The sequence below is a fragment of the Lampris incognitus genome, chromosome 17 (genome assembly GCF_029633865.1).
Source record: "Lampris incognitus isolate fLamInc1 chromosome 17, fLamInc1.hap2, whole genome shotgun sequence".
Classification (NCBI taxonomy): Eukaryota; Metazoa; Chordata; class Actinopteri; order Lampriformes; family Lampridae; genus Lampris; species Lampris incognitus.
Genome location: NC_079227.1, coordinates 21,821,583 through 21,840,534, shown reverse-complemented (window position 1 = coordinate 21,840,534; position 18,952 = coordinate 21,821,583). Strand labels below are relative to the sequence as shown.

Here is an 18,952-nt window from a genome sequence, read left to right as displayed (position 1 = left end):
TCTCTTCTGGATTGGGAATAGCGAAAATGAATTATCGACAACTGTCTTAATCGTATTGCAAATTAGAAATGTAGTTGGTGAGATAAAAGGTACAAGATAACGTTTATGTAGCCCAAATAAATAGAAAATGTATTTCCTTAATTTCGCCAATACTGATAACAGAACCGTTAACATCGGAGCTATAATTTAGCACCGGTGGCTGTTTAATACTGGGTTTCAGCACTCATCCCTAACACACACACACACACACACACACACACACACACACACACACACACACACACACACACACACACACACACACACACACACACACACACACACACACACACACACACACACACACACACACACACACACACACACACAGAGGTTCTTACATTGGCACTCCATTGTGGAACTCCTCAATAGCCTGGTAGTAGATAGTGATGGCCACCTGTGTGTCAGCATCAAAAGTGAACTCAATGTTGTAGCAGGCCCTGTTCTTCCCCGCCACCTCCTCACCCGGCAACTTCAGGTCCTCACTACACCTGAGGGGGAGCAAACATGCCAGACAGAGAAAGAGGGGGTGAGGGTAAAGGAAGGAGCCAGGGACAATGTAAAGGGGGAAGGGCAGACGAAGATAATTCAGACACAGCAGTCTGACCCTGATCCCAAGTCTGTGCAGTAGTGTCTCTGCCTTGGGATGAATGAGAGGAAAGGCAAATAGTATCCATGAAATAATATTTCAGGGTTGTATAACCGTACAGATGTTTCAAGATGTCTTTTTGAGATCTGACCTGTACTTGAAGGTAATTACATTGACACATGGTTAGAAAATGGTGATGTACCAAGAGGGATGCGCATGTGTTTGGTAAGTAAGGGCACTTACCGTACAAGCCGTAGTGTGTCTTTCCGGATGTTTATAAGGCTTCGTAGCGTCTTAACTGGTTCATGGGGAGGAGGGGCGGCGTAAGGGAACTGGGAAAATAACCAATCACCGAAAGTAAATATATGCAGCTTAAGTCTGTTTATATTTTATTCATGCTCAGATGACACTCTAATCAACTTGCAGTGATTGTGACTGATCCAGTTCTTGGGTAACTGCAAGAGGCGCTGAAAAACTGCTGCTTAGGATAGGGAGCATTCAACAGCAACATATACTGTAGTAGGCATAGTCTGAACTGGGCCTAACACCAATGCAAATTTCCTGCAGCCTAGTCGTTTGTCAGCATGTAACACACTTGTGCTGACAAGTGCTGAGATGGAACAAAAACTGCTCAGGTTCCGTCTTTGCAAGGCCAAGACCGACGCTTCAAACTGTGACCCCTTTACCCAGTGATTAACTGCCCCAGGTGCGAAACCATATCAAGTGTTTTCAAAAGAGTAACCTTTAAGCTTGACCCAGTCAGAGGTTCTTTTCTCAGGAATCTCTTGTCATGTGTTTTAACTACGGTAGAACTCGCTGAGTGTATGAAAGGGGAGACAGAGAAATTGTGAGTGGTGTGAGGGCCTGTGGAGGAGAAACATGCAGTGTAGGGGAGGATGTGGTTAGATACCTCCACACTGCTACCCCTCATCTTGGCCCAGAGGAGGGGCAGATTGGAATTTTGGCCTCACTTTGTGCGTTCATGTGAGAGTGTGTGCGCGTGCATGCGTGTGTGTTCCTGCGTGTAAGAGAGAGAGAGCGTTTGAGTCTGAATGACCCAGTATTCATTATTGTTAAACATCTGGCCCCAGCAGGAATCGCATCTGTAAACCACACACAAACACACGTGCACAAGTGTGCGCGCACAGACACACTCCCACAGTGACAGATGCTGAAAAGCGCCATTCAGTGGGAAAACTCAGAGGCAGCAGTGTACGGCTAGATCTTCACAAGTTTAGAAACTTTCGAGGCACCACCCAGACGAATGGTAGCACCTCTGAACTCAGTTTGGCTGTACGCTAAGAAGTAATGGCGGGTATTGACAAACTCATATGCCATCAAAACAGTACCTTGAGAAAAAACACTGTTGTCATTTTGCACTGTATGTGTATGTGTCAGTGGGTTTGCTTGTGCATGCATACAAAATTTAAGGGTGAGACTCGGGAGTGTGAGCATCAGTGTAACCAATAGGATGGGCATCCCACCCCGCCCCAGCTTGAAAGTGACTCTGCATTAAGCTGCAGTCTAAATCCGCAACATTACCGGTCTCTCGGCTTATAATGACGGCACCAAGCTCTCCAAGCGAACAAAGCTCAGAAAACGCGCACAATCACACACATGGCATGTCACACTTGCACACAAATAGAAACATGATGGACCGCACAAAGTACATGCTCTCATACACAAGCACATACACACATGTATAAAACTGGATTGCTTTTGTAATTAAAAAAGGCGTTTTGGAAATCCCTGTGCTTCAGGCAGGAGTTTCTGACAAAGGCGTTATAAATAGCTCATCCATTATCTTTTTTGTAGCACTGTAAATGAGAGAGAGAGTGAGAGAGAGAGAGAGAGAGAGAGAGAGAGAGAGAGAGAGAGAGAGAGAGAGAGAGAGAGAGAGAGAGAGAGAGAGAGAGAGAGAGAGAGAGAGAGAGAGAGAGAGAGACAGAGAGAGAGAGACAGAGAGAGAGAGACAGAGAGAGAGAGAGAGAGAGAAAGAGAAAGAGAGAGAGAGCTAAAATTGTCCTGTTTGGGATTCTGCAGTACCATCTGTTTCGAAACCAACTGAAATTATATAACAGTGGGTAAATGATAATACTGCCTTAGATGCACACACACACACACACACACACACACACACACACACACACACACACACACACACACACACACACACACACACACACACACACACACACACACACACACACAAATGAAAACCACAAAATACAGCATCAACCACTTAATTCTCTGCAGAAAGAGGTAAGATTATTGGCACCCACATAATCAGGCAAAAAAAAAAAAAACACTTGTAAGTTTATCCCCAGTCTAGACAGAAACAACAGTGGGGCTGAGATTAGTAAATGGATGGATGAGGAGTGGTCTCCCCGAATACGTGCACTGATTTCAGGACAGTCTGCTATGATACCAGGTTGTTTGACATTCAGATAAATACAGCGCGGGTTCTCCCGTTTGGCTGTTCCCCTCCATTTTTTCCCCTTTCATTGTCTTTGATACGGAGCAGTCATGGGTTTGACCTTGAAATTCACAATCAAGATGACAGGCTTCTGCGGGGGACCCCAAGTTATCAGCCTCTTTGAAGGGAATCCACAGTTTGTCATTTCATTGAAACTGTTACAACAGGATGAAAAGCAAAAGTTATATTTATATAAAACTCATACTTCTATTTGGTATTGCTGCAGTGGAGTGGCTATAGAGGCTGAGTGTCTTTTGCTGGTTACAGTTTTTATAACAATGACACTGCTTTATGACCATTTCTGTGATTAGGATATAAAATAGGTCCACATACACACACACCTTTTCCTACATCTAATTCCGAAACTCTTTTAAACACCTCCTCATTAATTCTTTCTCTCTCTGAGTTTTCTTAAGATAAACAATTCTACATAGAGTTATTACATACACATGCATATATAGATATCTGTAATACAGGTACAATAGTTGGGGAAATTCTCTGCACAGATCTACGATATCTAATTTACTATCTTCTTTAATACCACAGAAAGTAGAATCAGTTCATCTGGACACAAGGTTTGTTGAGAGAAACGTTTCATCACTCATCTAAGTGTCCTCTTCAGTCTCAGCTGACTGCAGGTATCCCCACCCTTATAAACAATACGGTGGCATAACGACCGAAAACAACGATCAGTTTCATGCGCAAACTGCCGTGACCATTAATTAGAGTTACGATGGTAATGTGTACCATTCAGAGGATTTGGGAATGTTTGCAATCACAGCATTGTAAAATGGCAACAGATGTACTCTTAGGCCCCCCCTCGGTTCAGGGGTGGTCGTTCCCTCTTCACATAGATGGCCTCTTTGACTCCCTGTTCAAACCAGCGTTCCTTCCTATCAAGGATGTGCACATCTTCATCCTTGAAAGAGTGGCCACTGGCCTGTAGATGGGTGTAGACTGCAGAGTTCTGGCCTGATGCATTAGCTCTTCTGTACTGTGCCATCCTCTTGGCCAACGTCGGTTTGGTTGCCTCGATGTACAAGTCACGGCAATCCTCCCGGCACTTAACAGCGTACACTTGCAACTATTCCCCAATCCTCTGTGAATAGTACACACGGCCATTGTAACTCTAGTTAATGGTCACGGCTATTTGCATATGAAACCGATCATTGTTTTGGGTCGTTATGCCGCTGTATTATTTATAAGGGTGGGGATACCTGCAGTCAGGTGAGATGCGTGATGAACCGTCACTCTCTCTCTCAATAAACGCTGTGTCCAAATGAACTGATTCAACTTACTGTGATTTCCTTACCTGGACAATTGAGCATGCATAAAGACTTTTTTTAATACCAGTGTTCCCCTGACTCAGAGGTGTGGGAGGTGATGACATGTTTAAAGCTGGTGTTTTAATATTATTTATTGCATAACTGCTCATGACAATCTGATTCCTCCCTGAGAACTGACCAGCAGGTGATGTGCAGTGAAAGAATACCCACCGCCACTGGTCTGGTCCCAAGGAAGTTGAGGTCTGTGTTCTCCCCAAACAGGTAACCTTCCGGATGGGTTGAGTCAAATTTCTCTCCTCCCATGATGAAATGGCTGGCAAAGTAACTCCCTGCCAACACAGAAGGTAAGGTTAAATGCAAATATGCAAAACTTATAAGAATCAAATCCCAAAATATTGCATCAATAATGTTGATGGCAAAAACCTTGATACGCAGACCTGGCTCAAAAAACTGCTAGCATTTGTTTTAATTTGCTTGGAGTACCCGGTGGGTAGGATTTACCATCAGGAATAGTAAGAAACGTATCTGTCAATAAACGTTTATCTAGATGAACTGATTCAACCTTCTTTGATTATAGTGTCAGTCATGATAAAGTATATTAAACATATACTCCACGTCGCAAAAAAAAGGAGAAAAGTCCGTCTTAATATCTCATCGTACTTCTATTTTCTCTTGAAGCAGGTGAGAAGTTTGGAGAATTCAATGAAATAACTCCAGTTGTTTTCAATGCGCTTGTTTTACTTGTTTCAGCAGTTTTCTCGAAACAGTTGTCAATATCTTGGAACAAGGAAGGATGAACAGGACCATTCCACTTGTATCAATAAAATTACAATAGATTCAAAATTCCTGCATGAGTTGACTTGAACTGGAAGCAAGCAAATTATACTTTTGGAACTCAATTCTTGATTAAATACTTTGCAATGACAGACTAAACTTTCTGTTAAAAAAACAAAACAAAAAACAAATAGATCCATATTTTATAGCGCATCAATATTAGTCATTTAACCACAGCAACAGCACAATGCAATATTTGAAAAAAAAAACACTGAATTATTTAATCATCAAAATGACTATCACAGAAAGTTGAAACACTTCATTTGGACACAACGTTTATTGGGAGAAACGTTTCATCACTCATCTAAGTGACCTCTTCAGCCTCTTTGAATCCCCCTTCAAACCAACGTTTCTCTCTATCAAAGATGTGCGCATCCTCATCCTTGAAACAGTGGCCACCGGCCTGTAGATGGTTGTAGACTGCGGAGTCCTTGTCTGACCAGAATTGTCCTGGCCTGGTCAGAAGAGCTACCTCGTCAGGCCAGGACTCTGCAGTCTACACCCATCTACAGGCCAGTGACCACTATTTCAAAGATGAGGATGTGCACATCCATCCATATAAAGGGTGGGGATACCTGCAGTCAGTTGAGACTGAAGAGGTCACTTATGCCCCTTTTCCACTGCATGGTACCAGCTCAACTCAACTCAACTCTACTCGCTTTTTTTGGTTTTCCATTGGGCAAAAGTTAGGGATAGTATCTGGTACCAGGTACTTTTTTTGGTACCACCTCTGTCGAGGTTCCAAGTGAGCTGAGTCGATACTAAAAGGTGACATGAAAATACCACTATAATAATTAAAATAAAATCTAAATATCCATCCATCCATTAGCCGAACCGCTTATCCCGCTTTCAGGGTTGCGGGGATGCTGGAGCCAATCCCAGCAGTCATTGGGTGGCAGGCGGGGAGACACCCTGGACTGGCCGCCAGACCATAAATAAATATAAATATATGTATATTATATTTATTTAAATATAAATAAAATCTTTAAAAAAAATAAACTAGTCAACACGCCCACAAATGACCAGCAGGGCTTCGCTGTGAGGGGATACTATCTGCAGTTGAAAATGAAATCCCAAAAAGTAAAGTCGAACAGAGCAGAATCGAGTTGAGCCAGTACCATGCAGTGGAACAGGGGCATTAGATGAGTGATGAAACATTTCTCTCAGTAAACATTGTGTCCAAATGAATTGATTCAACCTTCTGTGTTCTCTCAAGATATTTCTTCTCATGATTTTTTTTTTTGTCTCAAGACAAATTCAATGAGCAAGTATTAAAACATTTGTAAATAGCTTCTGATTTAGGTCCGGTTGTTACCGGGCTGGGGCTTAAAGTCTGTCTACCCATAATTTGCAGGACTTGAGGTTGATGCCAACAAGAGTAAACAGCACCTAGAATTTCTACCTATAATTATAATAGTGGCTTTTCTGCTGGTGGGGGTAAACACATACTAGACAGTTCAGTTATCTGGCTGGTGCCATCCAGGGAGAATTGGTCTGGCATCAGCCATTTAAATCTCGATTCACTCTTAGCACGGCTAGAGGTGCCTTATGGTTTGGATGCACTCCTCTTAAAAATGAATAATAAATGAAGAGATTCACATGAGAAGGAACAAAACAGAACACAAACACAGCAGAGAAATAGATAATAGATTGATGAAAGTTTGAACCACTAAATTCCGTGACAATATAAACCTGTGTGTGGGTCCACAGCTGTGCCGTTTACACAACCCATATATGCAGACAGACAAACAGATATTGCTGTCAGTCAATATCTGTTAAACAGATAAAGAATACAAGCAGACACATACAATGCAAACACATATCACACACACACACACACACACACACACACACACACTCACGTTATGATTAACCCAATGACTGGGCTCCCTGTTTTCATCACAGTGTCATTATTTACACCTGGTGGGACAGGTGAGTTGAGCCATGGCTCTGTCACCAGATCCTGGGGACAGGAAGAAGGGCTGACAGATCAGTTTCAACAGCAGCCACCAACTGCAATGAGGAAACGCCAGCTTACAACTCCTTGCCATACCATTCTCCTTCTGATCACTTCAAACACTTATGGGCAAACACAACAAAAACAGAGCAAGAGCTTGAATGAATTACCACTACAGGCCGCATACCAACAACCCTATAACAAATTGCTCCTATACTTCCCACGTCACCTCTCCATCAGGGTGAGGGCTGTGTTTGGTTTTCAAGGCAATACAAGTAACTATACCTTTTGTTCCTTTCACCAGTATAGTGGAGTTTCTTGCAGTCTACATACCCTCCTCTCAATTGCCAGCATCCTGCAAACCCTCTGCAAGGCGTGTACTTTAACTGCAAGTTATTTCCAGGGCTTGCTGTGTGAATGCTGACCCAAGGACAGACTCCATTCACTCCTTACACAAAGAGGCTCACGTCAGAGGTGCAGAGGAGGCAGACCGGCTTACTCTTGTGCGGCATGGTGGGGTTTAACCATCTTCTATACATTTAAACCAAACCTTAGTTTTTGAATTGCGTTGAGAAAGCCTCACATAAAGTGGATAGAGAGAAGGTCGGGTAGCTACTAACTACTCCCAGTTTAATAAGGCGGAGGCTTGTCAAGCTCTGGCAGCCTGTCATCACCAAAGGTATGAGTGATGATGATGATGATGATGATGTCGCTTGAGACACTAAGCATACACAGTTCCCCATCCCCCGATTAATGGAGCAATGTATGTATGTCAGAAACATAATCTCCAATAATAATGAACATTTGTGAACGTATACCGTGTCCAGGCTGACCCGCTGGGTGACTTACCGGATTTCGGTGGATAGCGGTACACCGAGTTGGACGGTATGTCCACTTCTTCCACGCCTATGTTTTGTCTGCTTGTTAAAGCTCCCATTTCCACAAAAGATTAAAGCGCCAATTACTGAGCATAACACCGCACATTCGCCGGTTTCAGTGTCTCGTCCGTTCCTAACGTTTGTTTAATCCAGTTCCGGCCGCCTTTCCCATTCCTGGTAAGGCCCTTTGAATGTAGCGACAGGCTGTGCTGCAACCGCTCCAGGGATTAGTTGTTTGTCGGGCTGCTTATCTTATCCCTCCCCTGTTGAACACCGCCGATCCAGACCTCGTTTTGAGACTAAACAAAAAAACAGAAACAAAAACAAAAAAGAAAAAAAAACCCACACACTCACTCACACACACACACACACACACACACTCCCCAACCGAGTCCCTTTAACTACGAGGCGCATTCATTGTGCGACACAATCGCATCTCCGCTGTGCGAGCGGTCGTTGTAAAACAAACGAAAGCCCACGAACGAAAACCCAAGAACAAAAAAAAAATCTTCGTCCTTGGCTGGGGCTATGTGACATAAAACAGCGACGAGCTCGACATCTTTCTCCAGTCCCGGGCCATAATAAGGATGCTGATCTTTACCGCCGGTCCATCTTTCAGTATCCTGTCAAAACCCGTTTCTCTTGCTCCCCATGACGTCAAGCACAAATCCGGACCGTGGTTTTGCGCAGTCCTCCTCAGTGGCTCCCGAACCCGTTATAACGTGACCTTCCCACACCAAGTGTGTGCAAAGCGCTGACTGCAGTGCAGTGCAAGAGCTGGAGGACGAATCGGGGGAACACACTTGCGCGTAAATAAAATGACTCCGTGGACTTTTATGGAGAGAAAAAACACAGCTCACTGATGTAGACAGACTGAAACCAAATGTAGGCTGATTGTTGCTGTATTTGGCAACAAGTAGTCTACTTGTTCCAAGTAGAATTGTGAAAGACTCAAGTCGATTCACCGCCTAAAAATATGCTATAGTGTGGGCTAGACTGGCTACGCTAAAACATTTGATGAACATTTAATATCTCATCAAATTAAAGGTTTTACGAAGGGCAAATGGAACAATAGCTCAAAAAGAGTTCTATGAATCAATTTGACGCTATATCACTCCTAACCAGAAGGGAGCAGTGGTGACTCCTATGACTGTCTGAACGACAAAGCAACCAATCAGAGAAGGCCAACGGAAGCGGAAGTAACCGACAAAGCAAAGAAATTGAAGCGAAACAGCCGCCATTTCACGTGTGAGCATCGCAAGCGGGCGGCGTTTCGGACGGAGTCCAACAAAAATTTCGTTAAACTTAAGAGCGATACATCTATCTGAGATCCATAGCCACAAACCAGTGATTTTATCTAAAGGTGGGGCGTTGGAGTTGTGTCTTTTCTGGCCTACCGTCCGGTTTTGAGAGGTGGGGAAAATGAGTTACGGAAGGCCGCCGCCCGACGTGGAGGGAATGACCTCCCTTAAAGTGGATAACCTGACTTACCGGACTTCGCCGGAGACTTTACGCCGGGTTTTTGAGAAGTATGGCCGAGTGGGTGACGTGTACATTCCCCGGGACAGGTACACCAAGGAAAGTCGCGGCTTTGCTTTCGTACGTTTCCACGACAAGCGCGACGCCGAGGACGCCATGGATGCCATGGACGGGGCGCTGCTTGACGGGCGGGAGCTCCGCGTGCAGATGGCGCGATACGGCCGCCCACCGGATTCCCACTATGGCCGTCGGGGAGGCGGTCCGCCTCGTAGATACGGAGGGTACGGACGCAGAAGTAGGAGGTAAAATCATTCGTTTGTCTAATGCAGAAAGTTGTATTTCCGTCATGTGTTGTCCATGTGTGGGTGCCCATGCAAACCATTCCTTTGGGATTTGATTTATCTTTATTTCGAACATGTATTACAAAGTGAAACCCCCAGAAGAACCGATTACAACTAAATATGTATAATTTAGTAACGACGTGAGGAAACGTTTCTCTCAAAAAACGTTGTGTCCAGTTGAACTGATTCAACTTTATTTGATTTTCTTACCTGGATTGAGCATGCGTAAGGACATAATAGGAACAAATAAACATACATCAAATTCTCATGAACAAATTAAATTTTACATGTTCTAAAAGGAGGGGGAAGTATACACTTATTTATTCCTACACTTTCACTACTCATCAATTATCTCATTATCTTGTGTACACTTTATAAACAATTATCCCAATTCTATGCACAACCCAAATATCACCCAGTGTCGGTAATATAAAACTTGGTTATCACAACCCTTCCTCATCCCTGTACCTCTTCTAAGTTTTTTGTACGTCTGTTTGAGCTGAATGTTTGTAATTTGCTTGAGTTCCACATCCAAACCATTCCACAAATTCACCCCACAAATCGAAATACACATACTCTTACTAGCTGTACAACGTTTTTTTTAAATTAAACTTTATACTCTCAAATTGTAACCCTCGTTTTGAAGATTTTTTTTTTGCATATTATCTGAAAGTAAATTATTTTCAAACGGTATAATCTTTGTTTTGTTCAAATTTAATGATAATCTGTCAAACCACCTTTTTATTTTTAGTATTGTAATTTCTGTTATGTTCACCTCCAAAAGCAGCTGTAAACTCTCCCCAGAACAGAAAAATACTGGGGTCGTCCGCAAACAGAACAAATTGCAATTTTTTTCTCCACATTCTGAATTTGTCATTTATTTACAGAATAAACGATTTTGGGCCTAATACCGACCCCTGAGGGACTCTACCATTAATATCCATGCATGTTGATTGACCCGTCTTCACAAATTGCCTTTTTCTTAAATATCTTCTTAACCAATTCAGTACATTTCCTCAGATACTATAGCTTTCCAATTTCTCAATGGTACGAAGGGCTTTTTAAAATATTCCTACTGCATACTTTTTTTTGTCTATGCAATTAGTAATTTCTTCTATTAATTCAGTTACTGTCATTGATGTTGATCCATTTGTTCTGAATCTATAGTGGCTGCCAGACAGCAATTTGTGCTTCTCAATGAATTTGTCTAATCTGTCAGTAAAGAGCTTTTCCAATATTTTGGTGAATTCGGAAAGTAAAGAAACAGGCCTGTAATTGGGGAAGTGGTGAATATGCTGTGTTCATCTTCTTTATTGTATATTATTCTCCAATCTTGTCAGTGATTCATTTCTAAATGCATTCATGGATTCATTAGTCCTTACTTGCTTGTATTGCAATTTATTGGCATCGTTTGTCTTCTTGTTGCTGTCAGAATGCAATAACTGGTAAATGGTCACTGTCATTTATCAATAGCCCGAATGAAATGCTTATCTGAAATGTCATTGCCAGCAATTGTTACAGATCATGTTATTGAAAGTAATGGCGGGGACATCAATAGAGTCCCTACTCGAAACTTCCCAAGTGTGGTTGTTTCCTTTTTTTTTTAAGTTTGCTTTATTTGTTTATCTACCTCTCCAGCCGCTCAGCCAGCCCCCGTCGCCGCAGACGCAGCCGTTCCAGGAGCAGAAGCCGCTCACGCTCCCGAAGCCGATCCCGGTACAGCCGCTCCAGGTCCCGCTCCTATTCACGATCTAGGTCCAAGTCCAGAAGCCCCCGAAGGAGCAAATCGAAGTCTCCCTCGAGGTCACGGTCCCGCTCAAAGTCCAAGTCCCGCAGTCGAACCCCGCCTTCCAACAGAGGGTCAAAGTCCAGGTCCAGGTCCAAGAGTAGGCCCAAATCTCCAGAGGACAATGGAACAGAGTCATAGCCCAAACCTGGACACAATGAGACGGTATTCATGGGAGGGGAGGGCGTTTACTCAAGGTTTCAAAGTGGGTAAAATGTTTTCCAAATTGTGTCTTGGGTAGTAGTATTCTGCAGTCTTGATCCTGCCTTACAGTTGCTCAGATGGTAGCAACCAAGGCTGCAGAATGTGTGAGCGTATTGCTTTGACAAATGAGTGAAGTATGGGACTGATGTATTTACTGTCCCAGTTCTGTATATCCTTTACCATGGTTGTGTGTGATCAGCCAATTTAAAGTATATGCAGATAGTGGGTCTAGTGGTGGGTCTTAGTTTTGCTCTATCATATACATTGAAATGCGGGGGGTGGGGGGGTGTAGTCGGATGGGTGTTTGGGGGGCGTGGGGTACTTCACTCAAACGTTCACCTAAATGTGGAATTTTTCCCTCCAAGCTGCGGAGTCCGGGTTGCAAAGAGAGGAGTTGGGGGTGTGGCAGTGTGAGAGCAGTTAGTGTGTGACCCGCCCATGTGACCTGCCTGTTGCTGAGGGCGATGGCAGTTGCTAAGGAGCAGGTCACCAAGGCAACGGTGGTTGCTATGGAGCAGGTCGTCATGGCGGTGGTTCGGGCTGTCAGTTGGTGTAAGAGGTGGTGTGGTGAGGTACGTTCACAGGATCACAGGCAGACGCACTGAGTGCTGTACCCGTCTGTGTCTGTGGTTTCCCCAGCCACTCAAAAAGGAGATGGACTCCAAGGTTTGTCTTTCAAATATGCCCGACTCTAAAGTCTTTAAGTCTGTAATGGCTAGGATTTGGGAGGGGGCCTTTTTTTTTTAGTAAAAATAAATAAATAAATAAATAAATAAGAAAAAGGTTTTTGAAGAAATAAGAAAATCTGGCTGTTAGGGTCTTATTATTTTCAAAAGACTGTTTCCTGGTAATTTGGAACCTGTCTGTTGAATAACAGCCCCAGGAGAAGTTATTTAAAATTATCATTGAACAAACCAGGTGCAGAGCTTAGCTTACTGATAGTTTTGATCCAATTAACACTGTCCTGTCTTTCCTTCCAGATCTCAGCTGGGTGAGCTTTTGTCGAGGACATCAGGAAGAGCGTAACACTGAGCAAGTGGAGTCCACTGTACACCCGTTGATTACAGACCAAAAGGTTATTCAAATTTGGTCTTAGATGTTTAAATGGCTCATGTTTTCACTTAACCGAACAATTTTCTGTCCCATTTGTGATGATTGTTCATTTGCCAGAGCATGTTGAAAGGGATTTGTAAATTGAAGGTTTTTCCCTTAGTTTTCAGTTCATTGTTATTGGATTCAATTTGTAACTCTTAGTAAGTTCGTTTTTTTGTGTAGATTTTTTTGTTAATCAAATCCCTTGTTTGACACTTGTTCCAGATGGATCTGTAAGAATTATTAATTTCCCAAGGTGATGTAGAAAGGGTACCATATTGGATGTGGAGAGCCTTACAAAAAGGAGTTCCACTGTTCTACACAAATATAGCATAGTGTACAGTGACATAAAAGTAAAGTATGGAAAAGCTCAGTATACCCTCTTTTTTTAGCTTTTGTGGTTTGCTAATGCAGCAAGTGTTTTTCTTTCTTTCATTTCTTTTCTGACTGAATTTGTTTTGCTTTCCTATGACTCTAACCCTCTTTCTTGTGTATCTTTTGTGCACTAGGCGCAGTTGTGTAGCAGTTGAGTAATGCTGGTTAGCTGTTAAGATGCGGTGCTGTGCGGTGGTGAGATGGTGTGGCGTGTTGCGGTACAGAGTGCCCGGTGCTGTTCCGGGGCTCGACCCTCCGCTGCCGTTTGCCGGTTTGTAAGATCACAGGTGTGGCAGATCATCCATCCTTACCTGTCTCGTGACTTCTCCCCTCAATGTTCTGTACAAATTCTCCTCTCAACCTCAACCTTTCTCTTTACCTCTCCCATTTCCCCCTGGTTTATCCACTGCTGAGCTGGTTTTGCCCATAGTTTGACATGGGAGTCTAGCGTGACTCGTGATAGGTTGAAAGGGCGGTTCCAGCATTTTGAGTTAATCTGTGTACTGCATTCCTTTTTGTGAACCCTTCAATGTCTTGTTGCTTCAGGTAAATCCTAATAAAATCTTTGTGGTAAACAATTTGTCTGTTGGAATTATTTAATATTGCTTAATGTTATGGTTATTTCTAGCCTATGAATTGAGGCACTGATCTTACTATATTATTTACAACCTTTGCTTTGGATCCAGAAAACAAGAATGACGTGCTGAAATTAATTTACCGCTGGTAAAATAAATTACTTTAGGCCACTAAAATTAACATCACAGCACAATAAATATCTGACTAAGCTGGTCAATTCTCCATTCAATTCCGTTATTGGCATGGGTGTGGGCGCGGTGAAAGTGGCATTGGGCATTTTACCGCACCGAAGTAAAGCCCAGGTTGACTTTACCAACCGGAACATCACGGATCTTGTCAAAGACCATTTATATCACTGTTTGTGCATACACTCCGCTAATGCGATTACCTTGCGAGCAAAGCAGCGAGTCGCGCAGAATACAACGTGACGGGCAGCCTCCCCTGATCTCAGGATAGGAGACTTGCCTTCGGACGGGCTACAGGAGATAGACGGTGGGGGTGTCGCCAAAGGAAGTGACGTGTATCCACAGTCGGCAGCGTACATGTTTGGCGTTAAGGGGATGTTTGGTGGAGCGAATGAAGGCGCAGGATGGAAAAGCGCGACTGACTTGTCACTTCAGGTTAACGAAAGCAAAATAGCGGAGTCGGAAGATATCAGGAAGGATAAATAGCAACGACAGTTGACAAAAAGACTACTCAAGGCTATACATAACGTCTGTCTATACAAAAGATCTTTCGTAAGAAGGTGCGCGCCGCAGCAATGGATCTAACTTTTATATTATCGGGCATCATTTTCACTCTTCTTGCTATTGTTGTGGCCACATCGCTATTTAATGGCTCGTCAACATCAACTGACCTCGCAAAGAGTTATTTCGGACACACGGGAGAAGCTAAAGCCAAAGGATTAGATAAATCTGGCCCAAAGCAGAACGGTCATCTACCCGACAAGAAGAAAACGATAGAAGACTGGAGTGAACTGAGTGGGAGTTCCCATGACCACTGGGATGTGGTGAAATCTGTGCTTTCTGTAAGTCCCCCACTTGTTAATTGTAGTTTGGAATAGACGGAAGTATGGCTGTCAATAAATGACTCTTTCTCACTGTCACTATCTACGCAGTTACACTACCAATCAGGCAGATTTATCACACTCAGTTGGCTGTCTTGATTTTTTTTTTGTCAGCCCTGTTTTTATAGCCCGTAAGTGTCTTGAAGCATGCTCAATAATCCAGGTAAGAATCAGAGGTTGAATCAGTTCATCTGGATACAGCGTTTATTGGCTGTCAATAAACTGTCAATAAACGTTGTACCCAGATGAACTGATTCAATCTTCTTTGATAACCCGCAACCGGTTGAGTATATTGGTCGGATGGTTCCCAATGCTACTGAAACAGAATAGCAGAGCATCAAAGTGGGCAGAGCAGGGTAAGGAGGAGGGGAGCAGAGTATGGAGAGGTGGCCTTACCCTTTCCACCAGAGACAGATTTTGGGGCTAGATCAGCATCCAGGGGAGATGGGGCAGAAAAGGTAACACTGGCAATTCAATGGATTTGTCTTATCTTCAGCTGTCAATAAGTGTTTGAAATTTAAACTCTACAGTACAAAACCCCACATTTTGGGTGTTTGTAGAAGTGTACTGACATATTGCATGAGTACATGATATTTTAGAATTAATGCCCTTATTTGGAGACTTTTTTTGTAGGGGGGGGCTTTGAAATTAATTTGTCCCACCTGACTCCTTAATTCTCTGACAGGAGGACTTACATTGCCAACCTCACAATGAAGAATTTGCAACGCCAGTTGAACACTCCACATCCACATCTAGCCTCTCCAGCTTCAGGCCTCCATCTAGGGATATGAGCTTAGACCTAGACTCATCTGAGGCCTCATCAGGGAAGGGTCTAGGGTCATTCATTGGGCTCTCTGAGAAGGAGCTCCTAAAGTGTGCTTTCTCTTACCCCCAGACCGAGAGAGCCACAGAGAGCCCGGCGAGCAATGGTGAGCATCAAATCCACAAAAGCAATGCTTACATCATGCACTTATGTGGATTTTTGTAGAATTGTGTCATTTAAAGTAATGCACTGTTAGTTTCTAACCAAAATTATACGCTATTTCATCAGATCAGGTGGAATCAAACACCAACAATTCCATGAAGTACGCCCCTGGGACGGCGAGAACTAACCATATGCAGATGATGATGTCCAAAGAGGAACTGGAGGAGGAGCAGAGGTCAGTGTCAGGATGTCTAAACTGTCTTGCACCCCAATATTATATTTAATCAAAATTCCAAAGTGAGTTTTTTGAGCTCTTACGACTAAGAACCAGTCCCAGCCATGATTTCCATTCAGTTTTTCTACCCTGCTGCTCAGCTTCTGCTTGTTTTCTGACTTCTGCTAACCTTCTATACGCCCTCGCCACGTGTGTCTCTCTGTTGCTAGCATACCGCGAAAAGCCTACCATGTTTAGCGATTGCATCACCTTAAGGCTGTGAGCTAGACAGAGTAAGGCGAGATTGAGTTTGTGCCAAGCATTACGTTGAGGATGAATGGCAGGTAAAGTCACTGAACGACCCATCTCAAAGAGGTGTGGAAACGGAAAGAAAGAAACGAGAACAGAGCAGTAACCAATGTATGGCGCAATCGCACTATGTATAATCCAGATTTATTTTCTTTAATAAATTTATTGCTCCCATCATTCTAGGGTAGTATTCACCAGAGGCCTGTATGTAAGCCTCTTGGACAAGTATGAGTAAACAATGCCTAAGCTCATTAGGCAGTAGGTTCAGTCGTTTTCTTTTTTTTGTGGGGGGGGGGGCTGCAAATTGGTTCTGTCACAGCTATTGCCGCAAACATCCATCTCAAACGACCCATGGAGCATCTGATTTCCTGTCCTGTCATGCTTGATCACACAGCCACCCAATACCCATCCCCAACCTCAGTTTGCCTCCTCAGTCCCATAATTTCTGTTTACATCTGTACTTCTCGGGTCTAAAGCAGGTGTTTCTCAGGTGTGTGGAGGTGTTAACTAGGTGGGTCTCCAGGTGCTATCTCTGACTGAGGTCAGCTGGGTGTTAGTTAACCCTCTAAGGGATTACCTACTTTTGGCCACAAGGAGACCCACTCCAACATAAAACTTTGTTGCCAAGCAATTGTCTTGCAAAGCTTTTCAATAGCATGGGGAGAACAGACGTGAAGAACAACGCACAGCAAGTTTTTGCACCGTTAAATCTTACACATAGTTTAAGTGTTCTCAGATACAAAGAGGACGTTAAACTGACTGTCAGCGATGTAGTAGTCCTAAATCTGATATTGGATTCTTACCAAGGTGCGTTTACTGAAAATAAAGCAGCCTACCTTCTATTTAAGTATTCTGATTCTGAATAAAGTATTCTGATGATTTATTGCTTGAGTTCAGAATGTTTGTTTAGATTTTACATGTCTCTTGTTTTGGTTTTGTTTCATTACCTTGAACAAAAAATATAATTTTGTAACCTTTAAGTACAAACCTATGTATACTTTCACACACACATCTATGCTTGGATATTTAAGAAAATCTCATTAATGGATTCTTAACTGCACCCCCCCAGGGTGCAACGCGAGCAGCTGGCAGCCATCTTCCAGCTGCTGAAGGAGAACAAGGAGACGTTTGGAGAGGTGTCTGAGGGAGACATAGAGGAGCAACTCAAACTCTACTCCATCTGAATCGCAACGTGCCCTCTGCTCTTCTTTGTTGTGATACATCTGCCGATTGTGCTCCGAACCTACGTGCACGACCAAGGACTGTTCCATCACACCCAATGCAAAGTTTATAAACTCATAAACTCATTCATTCATAAACTCGAATTACATACCGACAAATGCACATGGTAAAGTCAGCAGTATTCCAGACAAACCAACCATAACCCGTACTTTCATTTCATGTTATTTGTTTATGGATATTTTTTTTTTGGTTGTTTGTTTTATTTGTTGTTCTATGCACCGTCATCTATAGTTCTGTCCATGTGGAGAAATGCAGTTCTGTCTGTTGAAGCACAAGACCGGTATTACTAGGTTCTCCTATGTGAGCAAGGACTAAGATCAATAAATGTTCTTTCGGGCATCCGGGTAGCGTAGCGGTCTATTGCGTTGCCTACCAACACGGGGATCGCCGGTTCGAATCCCCGTGTTACCTCCGGCTTGGTCGGGCGTCCCTACAGATACAATTGGCTGTGTCTGCGGGTGGGAAGCCGGATGTGGGTATGTGTCCTGGTCGCCGCACTGGCGCCTTCTCTGGTCGGTCAGGGTGCCTGTTCAGGGGGGAGGGGGTACTGGGGGGAATAGCGTGATCCTCCCACACGCTACATCCCCCTCCTCACGGTCAGGTGAAAAGAAGCGGCTGGCGATTCCACGTGTATCGGAGGAGGCATGTGGTAGTCTGCAGCCCTCCCCGGATCGGCAGAGGGGGTGGAGCAGCGACTGAGATGACTTGGAAGAGTGGGTAAATGGCCAAGTACAATAGTGGAGAAAAAGAGGGGGAGGGGGGTATAAAAAAACCATTATGTTCTTTCTACTAGTTTTATATATGCATTAAAAACAATGTATGTGATTGATAAATTTCATATTTTTTTTCACATTGTTTACTCTTGAAAAGGCTCTATCTGTGCTCGGTGTGGAACCCGTAAAGCCACTTCTGTACGAGGTCAAGCTATTGGGAAAAAAATAAACTTGTTAGGATTGTTTAGACACTGTGAGCGTCGAGGTTTGTGTTCTCATAGTGCTTTAAGATCCAGTTTATTTGTGAGCAGTTTGCTTTTTGCTTTGAAGATTTCTTGCCCTTTTGCCACATAGTAACTAGGTATGAGAGGGTGTGGAGGACAAACACAAGTTGAGTAGTCATCCAAATGAAGTGTAAGCAAACAGTCGCCTGTATTCCACTGTGGAGGGATGGCATCGCTAACTTCCCACAGATTTTTACCTTTGCTGCTGGTGATCTCGCTGTGCGGCATGCTTTATTTTCTGACAGGGGAACGTATTTCGCAAAGCATCAAATAAGTTGTCACAAAAT

General features: G+C 43.4%; 2 protein-coding genes across 6 annotated transcripts in view; one reads left to right on the top strand and one right to left on the bottom strand.

Annotated features, from left to right (window-relative positions):
• Positions 1–8,689, bottom strand: part of rnf157 (ring finger protein 157) — a 29,566-nt gene extending 20,877 nt beyond the window's left edge. For both annotated transcript variants that reach the window (XM_056297010.1, XM_056297011.1), the window contains exons 1-4: positions 8,031–8,689; positions 4,601–4,719; positions 872–960; positions 381–530 (exon numbers count right to left, since the gene is read on the bottom strand). In XM_056297010.1, coding sequence (XP_056152985.1) covers positions 381–530; positions 872–960; positions 4,601–4,719; positions 8,031–8,118 — 446 coding nt within the window. In that variant the 5' untranslated portion in view covers positions 8,119–8,689. The remainder of the gene's footprint in view (positions 1–380; positions 531–871; positions 961–4,600; positions 4,720–8,030) is intronic.
• A 595-nt stretch (positions 8,690–9,284) lies between these two features.
• srsf2a (serine and arginine rich splicing factor 2a) lies at positions 9,285–13,904 on the top strand. Of its 4 annotated transcripts, none has more exons than XR_008811826.1 (5): positions 9,285–9,840; positions 11,518–11,830; positions 12,235–12,441; positions 12,850–12,944; positions 13,471–13,904. XR_008811826.1 is itself a non-coding variant. In XM_056297099.1 (3 exons), exons 1-2 carry the CDS (start codon positions 9,482–9,484, stop codon positions 11,804–11,806), a joined length of 648 nt encoding a protein of 215 aa, XP_056153074.1. In that variant the 5' UTR covers positions 9,285–9,481; the 3' UTR covers positions 11,807–11,830; positions 12,850–13,904. The 4 variants fall into 4 exon arrangements, 1 of the variants encoding a protein (XP_056153074.1); XR_008811825.1 differs by having other exon boundaries at positions 12,235–12,535; XR_008811824.1 differs by lacking the exon at positions 12,235–12,441.
• Positions 13,905–18,952: the final 5,048 nt, after the last annotated feature.

Excerpts from the sequence above, each read along its gene's own strand:
- srsf2a (XM_056297099.1), top strand. The coding sequence starts at position 9,482 with ATGAGTTACGGAAGGCCGCCGCCCGACGTGGAGGGAATGACCTCCCTT. Across the intron at positions 9,841-11,517 it reads TACGGACGCAGAAGTAGGAG|CCGCTCAGCCAGCCCCCGTC; the intron begins GTAAAATCATTC and ends CTACCTCTCCAG.